We start from the raw sequence: 21,064 nt of genomic DNA on the forward strand, positions 1-21,064 counted from the left end.
GTGTGTGTATCGGGGTGGTGGGCACTTTTCACTATGCACTGTTTTATATTGTGTGGATATTAAACTTGTTAAAAATCAATAAAAATAAATGTTTAAAAAAGAGACTTTACATTTGATTTCTTCATATGTATCATGTTTTTTTTTAATACTTTGCAATTATTTGCACTGCATTTTCCATTTGTCTTTAAAACAATTCTCTTTGCTTTGCTATAGTAATCACACGGTCTTCTAAAGAAGTCATGGGTAGCTGTTGTAGCTGTCCTGATAAAGAAGCAGTCCCTGATAACCATCGAAATAAATTTAAGGTACAATTCTACATGGAAACATTTGAGTGCAAAGTTCTTATTTGAGATTGACAAGGAGAAATAAAATAATTGGAAGGAATGATGGAGATTTTTGTGGTAATTTAAAAAAAACAATTCAATTTTCAAGTTGATTCTTAACTTTAGAGCTAAGAAGGTTGAGGTCCAGTGGTAGGCAATCTATATTTGATACATTTTGGAGTATAACTTCCATCAATGCAGAATTAATGCTCATAAATTTTGAGTACTATATATCAGATAATTGCAAAAAACCATACTCCATTATCTGGGCTACTTATTGTATGTCTCTTTTATCTACCACAGAGAATCTTTAGATATTTTCTTTTGTAAGATTTTCAGATTAGAAACAGTTGATATAATAATTCATATCACCAAACCTTTGGGATAAATTATATCTATTATATCTAAAATGGATGATGGAAAGATGTGAAATATATTTTGTGGCATGCAGAAACATTATCATATTCTGGGAATAAATAAAATACCAATTAGCTATGTATTATTCTTATAATTATGTTAGGTTTATTTTCTGTTATCTAGCAGTTTTTAATAAATATTTGCTCAATTACATTTAGTAAAGTACATGGTTATGTATAAATAATTATTTGAATTTGATTGTGTGAATCATAACTTTAGTTTATGAAAAAATATATTTTCTAGGTTATTAATGTGGATGATGATGGTAATGAATTGGGTTCTGGTATAATGGAACTTACCGATACAGAATTAATCTTGTATACCCGTAAACGAGATTCTGTCAAGTGGCATTATCTCTGTCTGCGCCGTTATGGCTATGATTCCAATCTTTTCTCATTCGAAAGTGGTCGAAGATGTCAAACTGGACCAGGTATGTATAAATAGTTCTTTATTTCATAAGTCTGTTAAATGGAACTCATATATAATGTAAAGTTAATAGTATTGGTGAAATATGAAGACTTAGAAATACATAGTATTAACCAACTTGGATCAACTGTACAGTGGAACCTCGGCTAACGACCACAATCAGTTCTGGAATGTTGGTTGTTAGCTGAAATGTTCGATATACGGAATAATTTTTCCCATAAGAAATAAAGGAAATGGATTTAATTGGTTCCCAGTCTTTATTTCTTATGGGGAAAATTGATCCTTCATTTATCACGCATTTATCAAGCATTTTTCTTCTCGCCTCTCTCACCCATTGTCCCTCCCTCTCTCCCTCTCCTTACCTCTTTACCTCTTGTCTCTCTGCCTTTGTCTCCTCGACTGGCAGATGCTGAGTTTGCTGGTCCCAAGCGGGCTTCTCTTTGAAGACTGCAGTGGCTGTGGTGGCTGCAGCAGCAGCTTCTTTTCGAGGACAGTGTGGCAGCGGGGGCCTGGGCATGGACATGATGTTTCCGGCGCTGCTGTTCCTCGAAAGGAAGCTGCCGGAGCCGCCTCAGCAGTTGCCGCAGTTGCCGCCGCCACCCTGGGACTAGCAGGTGGCAGCGGCAGTGGCAGCAACTGCTGAGGCAGTTCCGGCAGCTTCCTTTCGAGGAACAGCAACGCCGGGAACATCACATCCATGCCCAGGCCCCCAGGCCGCCACCACTGTCTTCAAAAAGAAGCCGCTGCCGCAGATACCGCAGTCACTACTGTCTTCAAAGAGAAGCCCCCCTGGGACCAGCAAACTCAGTGCCTGCCTTGTCATAGCCAAAGCGATGCTTTGCTGCTCCCCTGGCGAGGAGACAAAGGCAGAGAGGCAAGAGGTAAGGGGGGGAGTGAGGGACAATGGGGGGGGTAAGGGGTAAAGAGGTAAGGATAGGGGGTGGGAGTGAGGGACAACGGGTGTAACATTCCGAATAATAACCAAAAAATTCTGTTCAGTATCCGAATTTTTGTTGAAATTTTTGGTTGTTATCCGAAATGTGCGTTAACCAAGGTGTTCGTTAACTGAAGTTCCACTGTACTTAGTTGATCTAAATGAATTAGTTGATCTGAAAGAAATCCCTATAATGGATACCATTATTCTCTCCATCTTCTGAAGTGCTTTAACAAGGTCAAAGCCCTACTGATAACCAACTGGTAAGGCAGAAAGCCAGTATTTACTATCCCATAGTTTTAAAAACTTCCATTGCAAGCATATTGAAAGATTATATTTAGATCAATATCTCTGGCTGAATGTTGTATCTGACAGAGGAATGGCTGCATCAAGGATAGTCTGGAATTTTAGCCTTGCCTGCTTTCCAGGGTCCGTCCCCCCTTTTAAGCCCTTTCCAAAATGACAGATAACCAGTAACAGAAAAAAACTGAAAAGAAGGGGAAATTAGGAGGGGGGGTATCTATCAGATTCCCCCTCTTCACCATAAGGTTGGAACTAATTACAATATTTGGAGAAGGAAACCCAACCGTCTCATCCTGAAGTACTATCCTGCAGCATAGTTTTATGTTGTTAGGAAGGTTGTTATTGACATTAGACGGTATTAATCTAATTGGTATTTGCTGATCAAGAAAGCAGTTTTAGAGTCATGCTTCATTGACCTGTACATCATCAATTGAGTGTTCAATAACAGCAGAAAAAATACATGTTTCAACTAGAGTGGCAACTGAGGAACAGAAAAATGGTTGCTGCCAGGTTTGATTCGCTTGGGTTCATTAGTCGGAACCTTGACCGTGACATAGAGTGTATTGAATTTTCTTTTAAAAAATACAATAGCCAAAATCTGTAGTCACATAAGCAAATTAGGAGAAAAGACAGAATGATACAATAGAAATTTTCCTATGAAGAAATATTTTAATTTAGAGATGGACAACACAGAGATAAAATATTGGGAAAAGTTGATGCTTTAATGTGCTTCTAAATACCAACTGCTTAAGGTCAAAATCAGAAAAGTGAGGTTTGTGAGTCATTGAACTCTCATAATGGCTTTGAATAAATCACTTATCTGTAGATAAGTGGCATAAATTGTAAGCATGTTTATATTCTCAAAACTTAAATATTTTATTGGATTTTTAAAACTAAACTTATATAAATGCAATTATGTAACCATATTTTCAGGATGCAATTATTGCCTTATATTTGAGAATATACAAACATGTTGCCATTTATTTATCAACATTTTAGCTTTTTGTTCAGGAGGTATGATTAAATGAAATATAAAAATGTAGTATAAATCTTTATGATTTATTGTCAAATTATCCAAATTATTTATTTATCTCCAAAGTGTTGTATAATATTATTTCCCTGTTTGTATGAGTTGTATGTTTCAGTAGCAAGTAACTCTGTAAAAATAGTTTTATCTTAAAATACTAGCCTTCACTTAGTATTGAAAGTATGGGTTATGCATCACAGCTTTCATGATGTCAACTTCAGTTGGTATACCATGGGAGCATTTCCAAAGTCTTATTATTATTTAGAAACACATTTATTAAAATTGCTCTGTAAGAAAAAGTCCTGAATACATTTCCATTTTATAAACCTATTTTCCCGGAGGCAGGCTTAGACTAGATAATTTTCTTTAAAGATAGAATCATCCCAGACAGTAGTGTATAAGGTCCACATACTCTTAGGAAGTTTGCATGACACTAGGTCAATAGATTACTATTTAAAGGAAGGTAGTTATTGAATTGAAATTTAGCATTTATGATTTATCAAAATATCTCCGGGACCGCCTTCTGCCGCACGAATCCCAGCGACCGGTTAGGTCCCACAGAGTTGGCCTTCTCCGGATCCCGTTGACTAAACAATGTCATTTGGCGGGACCCAGGAGAAGAGCCTTCTCTGTGGCAGTCCCGACCCTCTGGAACCAGCTCCCCCCAGATATCAGAGTTGCCCCCACCCTCCTTGCCTTTCGCAAGCTCCTTAAAACCCACCTCTATCATCAGGCATGGGGGAATTGAAAATTTTTTCTCCCTTCCCCCTAGGCTTATAGAATTTATACATGGTATGCTTGTTGGTATGATTGGTCTCTTAAATTGGGTTTTTTTAGATTACTTTTTAATATTAGATTTGTTACATTGTTTTCTTCATTGTTATTAGCAGCCCCGAGTCTTCGGAGAAGGGCGGCATACAAATCTAAATAAACTAAACTAACATTGGCTTGAATAGAATTGTACATAATTTTTAAATATTATTTAATTAAATATTTGATAAATATTTAATAAATATATGATTAAATATTAGATAAGCTAGCAATAGCAAAGATACAATTGCTAAAACAATAGCAAAGATACAATAAGAATGTCAACTTAATGCTTTCATTGAAAAAATAATACAACACTGCAACTATAAAGTGGGATTTCATTGCTGCTGAAAGAAAAAGTAGAATAACTCTAGAGAAATTTTTTGGATACTGCTTACTTTGTTTCTGAGACCAAATCAGATTTATTTTATTTGTTATACTCACATCTGTCTTTTGTTCCTTCAAGCTTGACATGAATATGGACTGTGTATCTGGTGTTGGATCCTCCATACTTCTTTATGTATAATATTTAATTTTGATACTATAATTGACCAGAACACTTGAAATTTATTACTGTATTTTTTGGGTGTATTAGACACACTTTTTTCCTCCCCCAAATAGGCTGATAATTAGGGTGGATCTTATACACTGTAGCTTTTCCCCCCCAGCCCCTAAGTAGCTGCTAACGATCTTCCCAGCTCTTACCTTGCAGCCTCTTTCATTGTTTCTCTCTGTGAAGAATGTTTTCCAAGCCCTAAGTCTTTGCAGGGTTTGTTTCATTACTCTAACTTACTCTGAGTAAGTTTCTTTCTAGCTCTAACCAGGTGCTAATGATATTCCCAGCTCTTAACACTTGCAAGCTCTTTCAACGTTAATTTCTGCCAAGAATATATTCCAAACCCTGCCTTTGATCTTTTTTTCATTCTCTATTTGCTCCAAATATTTCTTTCTAGCCTTGCAAGCTCGTTCATTGTTAATCTCTGCCAAGAATGTATTCCAAAACCTGTCTTTGTAGGGGTTTTTTTCATTTACTTGCTCCAGATATTTCTTTCAAGCCTTAACCCGGTGCTATTAATGTACCCAAGTTCTTTCATTGTTAGTCTCTGTGAAGAATATTTTCACGCCCTAAGTCTTTGCAGGGTTTGTTTCATTACTTTAACTTGCTCTGAGTAAGTTTCTTTCAGCTCTTTCACTGTTACTCTCTGCAAAGAAGAATGTTTTCCAAACCTTAAATCTTTGCAGTGTTTTTTCCATTGCTCTATTTGCAATGTAAGGAAGCTCTGAGGAAGGTATCGGCTGGGGTGTGAGCTCAGATGGGGATGGCTAGCTTTCCACCTGGTTCTTTTCTTTTAAAGAGAGAGAGAGAGAAGGGGGTGGGTGAATAACAAGCTTCTCTAGAGAAAGAAATGTGTCTCTCCCATCAATTGCAATGTAAAGACAGAAAGAAAGACAGAATTACACTGCAATTGATGGGAGATACACATATCTTTCTCTAGAGAAGCTGGTTATTCTCTCTAAAAGACAAGAACCTGGTGGAAAGCTAGCCGCCCCAAGCCGAACTCACACTACAGTGTTGAAGCTGTCAAGTTTGTAGTTTGTAAAAAAGTGTACATGGTTTTTAAAAGTATACATGGTTTTTAAAAGTATACATGGTTGTAAAAAGTATTCTGCTACATTGGTATTTTATTAAACAATATAATACTACACCATTTGGTTCAGAATGCTTTTTTCCTTGTTTTCCTGCTCTAAAATCTAGGTGAGTATTATACATCGGTGCGTCTTATACACTGAAAAATACAGTAATTGTGAAACTATGTTCTTCAAAGAGGCATTTGTTCTTGAGATAGTTTTTTATGTTTGTTTGTTTGTGTGTGTGTGTGTGTGTATTTCTTTCTTTGTTTGTTTGATTGATTTCTATGCCACCCCTCTCCGAGGACTGATGATATTCGTGTCCTGGGCTAGACACATTAGGCTACAAGTGTATTTCAAAGTTTTTGGTTGATAGCTATGGTCTCGCAACTAGTTTTCTGATAAAGATATCAAAAACTTTCCTTTGGAATGGTTAAAAAATAAATATCTTTCATTAACAGTTAAGTGAAAAACTGATTATGCATACAAATATTATTATGATGTCTAATATATGTTTTTGCAGGGATATTTGCCTTCAAGTGTGCTCGTGCAGAGGAACTGTTTAATATGCTGCAAGAAATCATGCAGAACAATAGTATAAATGTAGTAGAAGAACCAGTTGTAGAAAGGAGTCTACACCAAACAGAGATTGAGGTTCCAAGAACACCTCTCACACCTACCAGTAAGTTGATGTATGAATGATTCATTGACAAGGCTTACATAATTTGTTAAGGTTGCCATGTTTTTTACTTTGAATGCTACCATTGATCATTATTACACATAATGTTCACCCCATGTGACAGTTAATATTTTAAAGGAAATGTAAATTAATTAGTGGACATCTGATAAGTTGACATCTGATAAGAATTAATGTTAGCCACTATTATTGAAAGTTTCTGATGGAGGGAGGTTGTTGGCAGAGATAGATTTGGAATGACCTATGACAATTTATTGTAGAGTCAGGACAGAATTTGGTTTGGAGAGGCCTAGTATTCAAACTCACTAGATATTGGCCCTCTGGTTGTACTGAGGTGATCTCTTGGAAAGATTTCAGAATGGGACTTTGGCCTGGGATTTGTACATGATTGCTAATACATATGCTTGGAGGAGAGAATGTTTCTACAGTGCCATATACTTGCCACGTTTGGGGATAAAGTAGTGGATTATATAAGTATGATTATGTGAGAAAAGCTATTTTTTCAGAGGTTAATGTTCTTTTGAACTATATACCTAGGGGTAGAATTTGACAACCAGATAACATAAATGGATTCTTTGTACGATTACTATGCTACAAAACTGATATTGCAGCATTAGAAAGATAAACATATAGCTGCATTTATTCAATGGATTGAAGATCTGATTCACTTACTACCTATAGGCCTATTACCTATACATGTAGACTTTCTACAGCCAATATCATGAAATATAGGACTCATTTATGGAGAATATAATAGACTAAAATTATTGTCATATACAGTGATCCCCCGCTCGTTGCGAGGGTTCCGTTCCAGGACCCCCCGCAACGAGCGGGTTTTCGCGAAGTAGCGCTGCGGAAGTAAAAACACCATCTGCGCATGTGCAGATGGTGTTTTTACTTCCGCAGCGCTAGCGAGGAGCCGAAGATTGGGGGCGGCGCGGGTGTTTTAAAACGTCCCCGCCGACATGGGGGGCTCGCTAACACCCCCCCGAACCCCCAACCCGGGTTTGGGGGGATGCTAGCGAGCCCCCCATGTCGGTGGGGACATTTTAAAACACCCGCGCGCCTTCCCAACTGAGCTCTCAAGCCAAGCGCCAAAAGCGAACTTCTGCGCTTGGCTTGAGAGCTCAGTTGGGAAGGCGCGCGGGTGTTTTAAAACGTCCCCGCTGACATGGGGGGCTCGCTAGCACCCCCCCGAACCCCCAACCCGGGTTTGGGGGGATGCTAGCGAGCCCCCCATGTCGGTGGGGACGTTTTAAAACACCCGCGCGCCTTCCCAACTGAGCTCTCAAGCCAAGCGCCAAAAGCGAACTTCTGCGCTTGGCTTGAGAGCTCAGTTGGGAAGGCGCGGGGGTGTTTTAAAACGTCCCCGCTGACATGGGGGGCTCGCTAGCACCCCCCCGAACCCCCAACCCGGGTTTGGGGGGATGCTAGCGAGCCCCCCATGTCGGTGGGGACGTTTTAAAACACCCGCGCGCCTTCCCAACTGAGCTCTCAAGCCAAGCGCCAAAAGCGAACTTCTGCGCTTGGCTTGAGAGCTCAGTTGGGAAGGCGCGCGGGTGTTTTAAAACGTCCCCGCTGACATGGGGGGCTCGCTAGCACCCCCCCGAACCCCCAACCCGGGTTTGGGGGGATGCTAGCGAGCCCCCCATGTCGGTGGGGACGTTTTAAAACACCCGCGCGCCTTCCCAACTGAGCTCTCAAGCCAAGTGCCAAAAGCGAACTTCTGCGCTTGGCTTGAGAGCTCAGTTGGGAAGGCGCGCGGGTGTTTTAAAACGTCCCCGCTGACATGGGGGGCTCGCTATCACCCCCCCGAACCCCCAACCCGGGTTTGGGGGGATGCTAGCGAGCCCCCCATGTCGGTGGGGACGTTTTAAAACACCCGCGCGCCTTCCCAACTGAGCTCTCAAGCCAAGCACCAAAAGCGAACTTCTGCGCTTGGCTTGAGAGCTCAGTTGGGAAGGCGCGCGGGTGTTTTAAAACGTCCCCGCTGACATGGGGGGCTCGCTAGCACCCCCCTGAACCCCCAACCCGGGTTTGGGGGGATGCTAGCGAGCCCCCCATGTCGGTGGGGACGTTTTGAAACACCCGCGCGCCTTCCCAACTGAGCTCTCAAGCCAAGCGCCAAAAGCGAACTTCTGCGCTTGGCTTGAGAGCTCAGTTGGGAAGCGGCCCGAGCGAACGGCGTGGGTGGGAGAAGGGCGCGCGAGCCGCGGGCGCGCGGGCAGGCAGGCTGCGGACAAGCCGTTCGCTCGGGCCGCTTCCCAGCTGAGTACTCAGCTGGGAAGCGGCCCGAGCGAAGCTGCAGCAGCGAGGAGTTTGCGTGGGCGGTGGGGAAACTCCTCAGGGAAGCCGCCCAGCAGCTGATTGCCCGGCCCATCTACACATGCGTGCCCATAGAAAAAAAAGGCACGCATGCCCAGATGGTGTTCTGACTTCCGGGTTCAAAAATCGCAAATTACCCTGTTCGCAATGGTCGGGGACGCAATAACCGGGGGATCACTGTAGATGTTTTAGAAATATATATGTACAGTAATACCTCATGATACGAACTTAATTGGTGAAAGGAGGAGGTTCGTAAGGTGAAAAGTTCGTAACACGAAACAAAGTTTCCCATAGGAATCAATGGAAAAGCGATTAATCCGCGCAAGCCCAAAATTCACCCCTTTTGCCTCATTTTCGCCGGCATTCGGATTTTGTTCGGGTGTGGGTGGAGGGGGGGGAGACGGGGGGAGACAGCGCAGGCTGCCCGGAGGGAGCCTCGTGGGTGGATTCACGGAAAAGTCAACAGTTACTGTCCGGCTTGCAATGACTGGAAGGGAAGGGAGGGAAACGCACGGGCGGTTTGTACGTGCGTCTTCTCTGATTTCCTCCCTCCCTCCTTCCCCCTCTCCCTCCTGGCCTCCCTCCTCCTCCTCCTCCTGTATTCCGCCTCCCTCCCAGCCTCCGATCCACATTCTCCGCGCCGCCGGCCGGCTGTCATCTTCTAAAGAAGCAAGGCCTTCCTCCACCACCACCGGCGCCCAGCTCCTCCTCCTCTTCTTGCTTCTTTAGAAGATGACAGCCAACCGGCGGCACGGAGGGTGGGGATGGTGTGCGTGTGTGGAAAGGGTCAGCGGGAGAACTGGGGGGAGCCGTGGCCACTGCCCCGTGGAAGGGACCCGGCTGGGAAGCTCCCGAAGGTGTGGGCTGGGGTCTTTCAGGGAGAGCAAGCAGCAGGCATGGGTTGGGGTCCCCCCAGTTCTCCCACGGACCTCTTCCATACATCCCGACTCCTGCAGCCTCCGTGTTTTTCTTTCGGCCTCGGGCTGGAAAGGGAGAGCTAAGCCAGCCCAGCGGCTTTTTACATTGGGGCGATGTTACCAGCCCAGCGGCATTGATTCCTCCCACCGCTTAGCTCCTCCCATCCACCCAGAAGCTGAAAGTTCTGGCCTTTCTTCACCAACCTCCACGTTTTTCATGTTTGCATCCTGGGCGGGCGGGCGAGGAGGCGCGACCGACCGGCTCAGGCTCCGGCTAGGACGGGGCGGGCAGCGGCTGGGCGCAGCGGCGAGGGTGCGTCCGACTCGGGGCTGGCGGCGCCCGACGCACCGGGGAACATCAGCTCAGCGGATCAAGCCCGGCTCCTTTCGGCCCAGCATCCCGGGCCAAGTGGCTGCCTTCCGTCACTGAGCCTGGCTCGCCCGGAAGATCGTAGCACACGTTGGCTGCGCCGGCGAGGGAAGCCAAGCCGGCAGCAACGTCGCCGCCGCCGCAGCCAACGTGCGCTACAATCTTCCGGGCGAGCCAGGCTCAGTGACGGAAGGCAGCCGCTTGGCCCGGGATGCTGGGCCGAAAGGAGCCGGGCTTGATCCGCTGAGCCTGGCCGGCTTGGCTTCCCTCGCCGGCGCAGGCACCACGCGCTGCCATCTTCCAGGCCAGCCAGGCTCAGCGGCTCAAGCCCGGCTCCTTTCGGCCCAGCATCCCGGGCCAAGCGGCTGCCTTCCGTCACTGAGCCTGGCTCGCCCGGAAGATGGCAGCGCGTGTTGCCTGCACCGGCGAGGGAAGCCAAGCCGGCCAGGCTCAGCAGATCAAGCCCGGCTCCTTTCGGCCCAGCATCCCAGGCCAAGCGGCTGCCTTCCGTCACTGAGCCTGGCTCGCCCGGAAGATCATAGCGCGCGTTGGCTGCGGCGGCGGCGACGTTGCTGCTGGCTTGGCTTCCCTCGCCGGTGCAGCCAACGCGCCCTACGATCTTCCGGGCGAGCCAGGCTCAGTGACGGACGGCAGCCGCTTGGCCCGGGAGCCGGGCTTGAAGATCGCAGCGCGCGTTGGCTGCGGTGGCGAGGGCTTGCGATGGAGGGTGGAGGAAGCGGCCATGGGAGGGCGAGCTGCCTCAGGGAGGAGGATCGGGCGGGACCAGGAGGGGGCTGGAATTTCTCCGCTGGGAAGAAGTGGCGATGGATCATCCGTCTACCTCTGTCGGCTGCTCCGGGCCACAGGGGCGAGGGGCGCTGCTTTTCCGGTCGCCCGGTCCTCTCCTGCCTCCCGCGCCGATCGAAAGGGGCTGGAGCGGCAGAGCCGAGCACGCCTTCCGCCCTTTCATCCTCGCCCCCGTGGCCCGGGGCAGCCGACAGAGGTAGACGGAGGATCCATCGCCGCTTCTTCCCAGCGGAGAAATTCCAGCCCCCACCTGGTCCCGCCCGATCCTCCTCCTCCCTGAGGCAGCTCGCCCTCCCATGGCCGCTTCCGGGAGCGGCCCGGAGCAGCCGACAATGTTGCCCGCTGCGTCGGGCGCCACCAGCCCCGAGTCAGACACAGCATCGCCGCCCCCGCCGCCGCCCCCAGTCGCTGCCCGCCCCGTCTCGCTGCCCTCCCCGTCTCGCTTGGCCGCGCCTCCTCGCCCGCCGCCCGCCCGCCCAGGATGCAGACCTGCTGCCTCGCCTCACGCCCGCCGCCGGCCCGATCCTGCGCCTCCTGCTCCCCCCCCCAGCCAAAAATACAAAGGCGGTCTGCCGCCGCCCGCGGAGCAATGGGAAGCTGAAGCCGCCGGCGGTTTCAGACTCCCTTTGCTCCAGGCTGCTCCGCCCTGCCTGTCATGCGGCGGCAGACCGTCTTTGTGGTTTTTCGCTGGGGGGGGAGCAGGAGGACCTTCCTGACTCCCTCCCCCAGCGCCGGACCTCCTGCCCTCCCTCCCAGACAAAAACCCAAAGTGGGCTCCCGAACCCGAACGTTTTCCGTCTTACCAACCTGCCACCGCCGCCGAGAAGCCCCGCCGCCCGGCTGTCACCTTTTAAAACAGCCGGGGGGCTTCCCAGAAGCCTCCCGAAGCCGAACGCCAAACCCGAACATCCGGGTTCGGCTTCGGGAGGCTGCTGTGAAGCCCCCCGGCTGTTTTAAAAGGTGACAGCCGGGCGAACGCCGAACCCGGAAGTTCGGTTTTGGGGTTCGTAACATGAAAAAAGTTCGTAAGAAGAGGCGAAAATTTTAAGAACCCCGGGTTCGTATCTCGGGTTGTTCGTAAGACGAGGGGTTCGTATCTTGAGGTACCACTGTACTTGAATAATATTTACATTAAATAAATATACACACATATGTACAGTATGTATATATACTGCTATCATACTATGCTTCCTTTGTTATTTTTTTCACTTTTTTGTTAAAGTATTTTAAAGTGTTTTTTCTTCTCTTTGACAATGTATCGCATTTTTTGGAGTATAAGATGCACCTTTCCTCCCAAAAAAGTGGGTGAAAATTTAGGTGTGTCTTATAGACCGAATACGGGTGTTTTTGGCCTCCTGAACCCTCCGCGCCTCACATTTTTGCTCTCTCTGCCCCCCAGAAGCACTGTGCAGTACTCTGCACATACCATTTTTGCTAAAAATGGGCTTGTTTTGAGGCTCCCAAGCCCTCCATGCATCACATTTTTGCCTTTCCTGGCCTCCAGAAGTACTGCAGCTGGCGGAGCCACCTCAACAACACCCTGGTAAAAAAAGATGCCATAGTAGCAACCTGAATAGCCCAAGAATCGGCCTGATGAGCCAGGCGCAGAGCCATCTCCTCCTGTCTCTAATCGGCTTTCAAATTGTCATCTGCATCTGGAGGCAAAGAGGTCACCGGTGCTCCATTTTTGGCAACTGGATCAACTGGAACAGGTTGGGTTCCACAGAAAAATATGTGTTTTCCATAGTGTTAGGCCACTGAGTGCTGGCAGGAGAATTCCACTGATCCACAGGTTCGCCATCACTGCTCTAAGGCCTCCTCTGCCCTTGCAGACTCCTTTTCTAATGCTCTTTGGCATTTAGGGGCCACCTTCAAATCCGCCTTAGACACCCTTGAAGGTCCTGGACCCGTCGTTTTAATTTTCTCTGTGCCCAAGAGACTGGCAAGCCTGGGCTGAATCATAGTTCTGGGCTCTCTGTCAGAAGGGGAGTGGTGTACACGAAGACCTTCTATGTTTGGAAGAAGAAGCAACTTCTTTGTCTATCCTAAAAGTAAAAATAAACTTAAATTAATGGGAGCCAAGTGACTATCGTGGCAGAAGGTATCAGATAAAACTTGACCCCCATAGTAGATAGTTTGGATCAGGAAACAAAGGCTGTGCCAGTGCAAAAAAAATCTCAGCAGGGCAGATGGAGTCAAATCTGTTGAAATTCTGATAATATCACAGAAGAAGGCAGGCTTATGCAAAAAACCGCTGCTCCTGCCTTGGTGGAGCCAGGAGTATGGCAGCGCTAGGGACCTCCTCCTCCCATAGTATTGGTACAATCGCCTGGGCCTTAAGGGTTGGATAGTGCGGACTAGACTTGTCAAATTAGAAGAAGGCCGCCAGTAATTGCACTGTGAGGTGACCAAGGATGAGCCTCAAACCCAGTGCAGAGTCCCGGAGTCCCAAGTGAGAAACTGGCTGCCCAGAGGGGAGAACACAGTGGGTAACCAGTGGGTAAAGGGATCTGCAAAAATGAATTACTCACAATAGGGCACCTGCCATTAATCCTGTCACCACGGATGAGTCCGTTCAGAAAATTTTTGGAACAAAATGGAAGCCACACCCAAAACAAAATGGTGTTTGTGCAAAAAAGGCAGAAACAAAATGGCAGGTGTTCAACACCAATCTAAACAGCTGTTAAAACCAAAATGGCGTTCTTGCCCAAATGCAGTAGGCAGCTATGGCTGTAAGGCGATGTGAGGCCTGCATAAAAACTATTTTTTTTCTTGTTTTCCTCCTGTAAATTTAGGTGTGTCTTATGTCTGGTGCATCTTATAGTCCAAAAAATATGCTATATATCCCCCATTATTGTCTTTGTTTTTTTGCTCTTTTTTTCTCAATTTTGTTACTGATTAAAAAACAATAAATAATTGTTCCAAGTCTTGAGAATGATGGGGGTTATAAATTTTAATGAGTAAAATCTGATGCAGAGTATGCCAAACTACAGAATTGCATTTGTTTTTGTTTTTATTTACTGTCCTTTAGCCAGACCATGCTTCTAGACATGTATCTGGTTTTTAATATATGTGGTCTCTTCCTCTAGGGCCTTTTTAATATACTGTATATGGGCCCTGGTCCTGAACATAAAGTATGAATTTTGCTTTCCTTAAGATAAAATGCTAATAGTTAAATTCTGTTAAACTCTTTGTTGCCATTTTTGAGACTACTACTACTGGCTACTCTCTGGACAAGTAGTTACAACTTATTGAATTAGTATTTATTGCAGTTGTTACAACCTAACTTGTATTGAATTAGTATTTATTAATATATAAGTTCTGAAGGAATAATGTTAATAGTATCAATGTAATAAATGGGAGGTGGAACCGACTAGTTCAGGGGTAGGCAAAGTTGGCTCTTCTATGACATTTGGACTTCAACTCCCAGAATTCCTGAGCTAGCATGATTGGCTCAGGAATTCTGGGAGTTGAAGTCCACAAATCATACAAGAGCCAACTTGGCCTACCCCCTGAACTATGTGGTTCCGCCCCATGCGCCTGATGGTCCCGCAGGGTTTCAGAAGGCGCTTGGGGTTTTACCGGACTCACTTGTAGACAGTTCGTCAGAGTCCCTTTCTGGTGCTTGGAGTACAGTGGTGGCAGGAGCTCTAGACTGAATTGCACTGTTGTGACCTCTCTGTGGCAGTAGACCCTGGAGATCTCCTTCATTTATTGAGGACCTCCGGGGGATGAAACACCAGAAGAGACATGCAGAGACATGTTGGAGGAAAAGTAAATCCAAGTCTGACCGAACACTGGCAAGTGCTTATGTTAAGACTTACCAAGTAGTGCTCAGGGTGACAAGATGCGCGTATCATGTCGCCCTGATTGCATCTGTGGAATCCCGCCCAGCCGCCCTGTTTTAGGATGATTCACTACCTCCTTAATTGGTGTGTGTGTGTTTATGAGCCTTTTCACAGATAAAATCGATCAGATCCGGGCAGACCTTGACTCCAATTGGAATTCAGTGTTGACTGACAATGAATCAGTTGAGGTGACAGGGGCTCATCTTAGTCCTGTTGTGAGTGGGGAGTTTGATCTGGTAATACCTGATGAAGTAGACAAGGCCATGGGAGCTGCTTGTTGGACCCGTGTCCCTCCTGGCTGCTTTCAGCGATCAGGGAGGTGACATGGAGCTGGATCCAGGAGATTGTCAATGCTTCGTTGAGGGTGGGGTCCTTTCCAGATCCCTACAAGGAGGCAATTGTGCTTCCCCCTCCTCAAGATGCCTTCCTTGGATCCAGCTGTATTTAACAACTATTGACCTGTCTTCACCCTTCCCCTTATTTGGGAAGGTTGTTGAAACGGTGGTGTCGCTCCAGCTCTAAAGGTCCTTGGATAAAGCTGCTTGTCTAGGCCCTCAACAGTCAGGGTTCAGGCCTGGCTACAGCATGGAAACTGCTTTGGTCACACTGATGGAAGATCTCTGGCAAGCCTGGAATAGGGGTTTATCCTCTATCCTGGTGCTCCTTGACCTCTCAGTGGCTTTCGATACCATCAACCATGGTATCATTCTGCGCTGGCTGGAGGGGTTAGGAGTGGGAGGCACCATTTTACGGTAGTTCTCCTACCTCTCTGGTCAGTCACAGTTGGTGTAAGCAGGGGGTCAGAGGTCGACTCCTAGGTCCCTCCCTTGTGGGGTTCCTCAGGGGTCGGTTCTCTCCCTCCTGCTGTTCAATATCTACATGAAACCGCTGGGTGAAATCATCCGAGGGCATGGGGTGAGTTACCATCAGTATGCTGACGACACTCAGCTATACATTTCTACTCTGTGTCCATTCAGTGAAGCAGAGGAAATAATGTGCCAATGTCTGGAGGCTTTTAGGGTCTGGATGGGAGCTAACAGGCTCAAGCTCAACCCCGGCATGACGAAGTGGCTGTGTGTTCTGCCTCCCAAGGACACACCCATCACCCTAGTGGGGGGACACCTGACCCCCTCAGAGAGGGTCCACAACTTGGGCGTCCTCCTCAATCCATAGTTGACCTTGGATCTATCAGCTATAGTGAGGGGGCCATTTGCTCAGGTTCACCTGATGCAACAGTTGTGGCCCTATTTGGACAGGGAATCTTTGCTCATGGTCACTCATGCCCTTATCACCTCGATGTTTGACTACTGCAATGCTCTCTACATGGGGCTACCTTTGAAGAGTGTTCAGAAACTGCGAATTGTGCAGAATGCAGGCAAGCTCATGTTTTCTTCAACATTCCGCGGTCTGCACTGGCTGCCAATTGGTTTCCGGACACAATTCAAAGTGTTGGTTATGACCTATAAAGCCCTACATGGCATCAGACCAGAATACTTGCAGGACCGCCTTCTGCCACATTAGTCTCAGCGACCGGTGAGGTCCCACAGAATTGGCCTTCTCTAGATCCCTTCAACTAGACAATATCATTTGGTGGAGCCTAGGGGAAGAGCCTTCTCTGAGGGGGGGGGGGGCGCCCTCTGGAATCAGCTCCCCTTGGAGATTCACACTGCCCCCACCCTCCTCGTCTTTTGTAAGAGTCTGAAGACTCATTTATGCCTCCAGGCTTCGGGTTATTAGACACTACCCCATGGCCGACAAATGTATTCTGAACTTGTTGACTGAATGTATATGAGAGTTTTTAAATTGGTTTTGAGGTTTTTTATATTATTAACTTAAATTAATTGGATTTAGGATGTATATTGTTTCCTTATATGTTGTAAGCTACCCCGGATCCTCAGAGAGGGTTGGAATATAAATCTGGTTAATAAGTAATAAATAAATAAATAAATTGGATTTTGTTTTTAACCAGCGCCTGGATTGAGTGGGCAGAATTTACCTAATGGGTACCCAAGGTATCCCTCCTATGGAGATGCTTCATCACATCCTTCCAGCAGACACCCTTCTGTAGGAAGTGCACGTCTTCCTTCAGTAGGTGAAGAGTCCACACACCCCTTACTTGTAGCAGAGGAACAAGTACGTTATTCTGAATTTTCTTTTCCATATTCTAATTTTATTGTAACTAGTCATTATTATATATTTATACTAGTACTGCTAAAATATGCCCTGTAAATGATGGATGTACACTGAATCCAGTTTCATATTTAGTGGGTGTCTACATTATTATATACAGTGGTCCCTCGATTTGCGCGTTCTCGATTAGCGCGAAACGCTGCAACGCGGTTTTTCAAAAAATATTAATTAAAAAAATAAAATATTAAAAAATAAAAAATAAGTCTGAATGGAGACCGCCGGCCGCTCAATCGGGCTGGCAGGGAACAGAATGGAGCCTTCCGCGGCGGGGCTGGTAAGGGGGGGAGCCGAGGGGGGAGCCGAGCCCAGCCCCGTGGCATTCACACACGCCCCCCTGGATGAGCGGCCCCGCATGGCCCCAGCGCCGGACTCCGTTGCCGAACGGCGAAACCGGAAGGGGCGAGGTGGGGGAGAACGGGAGGCTCAGCATTCCGGCAGTCGCAGCGCTGGCTGTCAACTTTTCTTTTTAGCACTGGGGAGGCAAGTCAGCTCCTGCCCAGTTTTAAAAAGAAAAGTTGACAGCCAGCGATTGTTCCGCTGCCGCCAGCATGGAGCCCACGGGGGATTCGCCTTCCTCCCGCCGGCAGCCGACTGATCGTGGGCTCCTTCGCAACCTTGGAGAGCTTCCTGGTTTTCGTGAGCTTTCATGCCCTGGAAGCTCTCCGAGGTTGCGAAGGAGCCCACGATCAGTCTCGGCTGCGGGTGGGAGGAAGGCGAATCCCCCGTGGGCTCCATGCTGGCGGCAGCGGAACAATCGCTGGCTGTCAACTTTTCTTTTTAAAACTGGGCAGGAGCTGACTTGCCTCCCCAGTGCTAAAAAGAAAAGTTGACAGCCAGCGCTGCGACTGCCGGAATGCTGAGCCTCCCGTTCTCCCCCACCTCGCCCCTTCCGGTTTCGCCGTTCGGCAACGGAGTCCGGCGCTGGGGCCATGCGGGGCCGCTCATCCAGGGGGGCGTGTGTGGACTGGCAAGCGGCAAGCGGCAAGTGATCTGGCGGGAAGACCAAGGGAAGGTTCCTTCAGCCGCCCAACACCTGATCCGCTCCGCAGCGCGGCAGCAGCGAGGAGCCGAAGATGGGGTTTCCCCTTTGCCTTTACCCCATCTTCGGCTCCTCGCTGCTTCCGCGCTGCGGAGCAGATCAGCTGTTGGGCGGCTGAAGGAATCTTCCCTTGGTCTTCCCCGCCGCCCACACGCAAACTCCACCATCTGCGCATGTGCGGCCATGAAAAAAATGGCGCACATGCGCAGATGGTGGTTTTACTTCCGCATCCAATATAACGCGGAAATCGGTTAGCGCGGGAGGTCTTGGAACATAACCCCCGCGCTAACCGAGAGATCACTGTATTATTGTTGGATATAATAAATTATGTGACCAAAGAGTCTAAAAAGATTATGGCAATGTATAAGATTGACATTGGATTTTATCTTTTGCAGGTCCATACATATGTAAATACAACGGGTGTACAGGAAGAAAGAAAAAACAAACCGAGTGCACGCACACCTGTGGAACAAAAGATTCCCAGTGCAGAAACAAACAAGGCAAGAGAAGAAGAGACTTGCTCTGATGACAGGGATGCCCAGGTTGTACTGGAACCTCAAGGAGTCAAATTTGTTTTGGGCCCAACTCCTGTCCAGCGACAGTTAATGGAGAAGGAAAAACTGGAATCAAGTGGGAACAGTACTCAAATTAGTGGGAACAATACTGAAACAAGTGGTAGCAGTACTCATGCTACTGGAAATAGTAACAATGAATGGGATACTGGATATGACAGTGATGAACGTAAAGAAGTTTCTTCTGGTAATAAACTAACGTACGAAAATGTAAATAGATTATCTATCCCTAATGCTCCAGGGCACAGGAGAGGTCGTCTAGTGTCATCTAGTACTTCTGATACACAAAACATCAATAATTCAGCTCAAAGGAGAACTGCACTGTTAAATTATGAAAATCTTCCTTCTTTGCCTCCAGTTTGGGAAACACATAAACTAAGTAAAGAGGAGGATGACAGTTTAGGACCAAAGACTCCCTCTTTGAATGGCTATCATAATAACTTAGATCCCATGCATAATTATGTCAATACAGAGAATGTAACAGTACCACCAAGTGCTCACAAAGTCGAATATGCAAGACGTCGAGACTGTACCCCAACGGTCTTCAATTTTGATATTAGGCGACCAAGTTCAGAACACAGGCAACTCAATTATATACAAGTTGATTTGGAAGGTGGCAGTGACTCTGATAACCCACAGACTCCCAAAACTCCTACTACTCCACTTCCCCCAACACCAACCAGGCGCACTGAGCTATATGCTGTGATAGATATTGAAAGAACTGCTGCTATGTCAAATTTGCAGAAAGCACTGCCACGAGACGACGGTACTTCTAGAAAGACTAGACATAACAGTACTGACCTGCCTATGTGAGCCTGGAAAGCAGTAGTGAAATCATTTGCACCTTTGTGAAGAATTATTTTAATTGGATGAGTGCTGTTTTATTTTTGAATGCTATCACCTTTCATAGATTAATAGATTTTTCTGAATACTTCATTTGCTTGCTTAAAGGGAATTTAAGGTAGAAAAAGTATTAAATAACATTATCACTTTATAATTATAGAAACAGCTTTTAAATATTTTTGCCATTTTTATAGTGCCTATTTTATTGTCTGAAAGTTTTAGTAGCCAATTATAACAAATTGGCCATGTGCCTAAAATCACTGTCAAGGCATTATGACACTCCTATGCTGCCTGAAACTTGCATTATTTGCAAATCAGTAAAATTTCTCATAGTATATTAATAGGCTCACAGATTCCAGTTGAATTCATGTGTGGTATAAATGAGAAAGATTTTAGTCAACTTCAATTGTCAAATCATGGTACGGTTTTCTTTCAGAGTGCTGGGTTTATGAGAAAGGACTGACAGGCAGCTGTTACCCTCCAAACGTTTCCTAATAGGAGCAGCTTTCTATAGTAAATTTTTTAATTAAATCTAATAAAGCCTATTTTATACTGAGGAGAATGCTGTTTAGTGGCTGATTTGGGAGAGAGGAAAAAACGGATGAAATTTTCATGTTCATTAAGATTTCATTCAGTTGACATGTAGCTCATGGAATATTGGTTTAAAATTATCCATGATCTTTAGATGCACTTTAAATTCACTAATCATAAGTCCAACAACTAATAATTTAAAACATTCTCTGGTACAATTTTATTTAAAAAGTTTGTGTTTCAGTTCTAGAATTTTTTTCCTCAAGTTAATAACAGATAATATGAAGAAGGTACATCATTTAGCAAGAATAATGATATGCACCTAAATAGTTTCAAACCTTTTGCCAAGTGAAGATGGATATTGTTAAAGAAGTATTATGCTTTATGGGCTAAGGGCTATAAACTGTATATAGAGGACATAAAGGATGATATTGCATTTACCTACAGCGCAACTTTTCTAGAACCTTTTTCTATGTGTAATTCTATTACTTTCTCTAAAATTGCTTTTGAGACCTTCAGAAACCTATGAAGGCCTCCTGGAACAACTATTCCATGCACTCTGACAGGATACAAACAAGTAAAAAATCAAGTCTCCTCCTAATGCATTCAAAAGTACCACTAATGCACAGGTCTCTTTAGTTTTTGACTTCTGTGTTAGTTATTTTTTTAACTATAACAATTTGAGTTTAGATTTCACCTGCCAATATTATTATATGAGATACAGCATTATTTTTTTCCCATTCAGGTTTCTTCCATCAAAAAAAAATGTCTTGCTTTAGATAGCTCCTTTTTATACTTTTATACAGATACTCACACTCTAAATATTTTTAATATAATTCAGTCATGTATCTACAGTGGGTTCTTTTTACCTTTTACTTTATCTTCTTTTAACTCCCTCTTTTAAATTGTATCAGTTGCTTAACTTTGTATGTAATTTGTGTTCGGCATATTTTCTTCTTCAGTGTTTTTCATATGTATTGGAAAGGCCCATTTGTAATAATGTCAATTAAGAGAAAGCTGACTTTCACAAATTTAAAGATGCATTATGTTCATTTC

The 21,064-nt window shown here is 45.8% G+C and overlaps 1 protein-coding gene across 2 annotated transcripts in view; it reads left to right on the forward strand.

Annotated features, from left to right (window-relative positions):
* The window catches only part of FRS2 (fibroblast growth factor receptor substrate 2), a 61,679-nt gene extending 41,645 nt beyond the window's left edge, over nt 1-20,034 (forward strand). For both annotated transcript variants that reach the window (XM_070755690.1, XM_070755691.1), the window contains 5 exons: nt 214-305; nt 984-1,170; nt 6,393-6,551; nt 16,803-16,966; nt 18,458-20,034. In XM_070755690.1, coding sequence (XP_070611791.1) covers nt 240-305; nt 984-1,170; nt 6,393-6,551; nt 16,803-16,966; nt 18,458-19,447 — 1,566 coding nt within the window. In that variant the 5' untranslated portion in view covers nt 214-239 and the 3' untranslated portion in view covers nt 19,448-20,034. The remainder of the gene's footprint in view (nt 1-213; nt 306-983; nt 1,171-6,392; nt 6,552-16,802; nt 16,967-18,457) is intronic.
* Nucleotides 20,035-21,064: the final 1,030 nt, after the last annotated feature.

This window comes from Erythrolamprus reginae, chromosome 6 (genome assembly GCF_031021105.1).
Source record: "Erythrolamprus reginae isolate rEryReg1 chromosome 6, rEryReg1.hap1, whole genome shotgun sequence".
In the NCBI taxonomy this organism is placed as follows: Eukaryota; Metazoa; Chordata; class Lepidosauria; order Squamata; family Dipsadidae; genus Erythrolamprus; species Erythrolamprus reginae.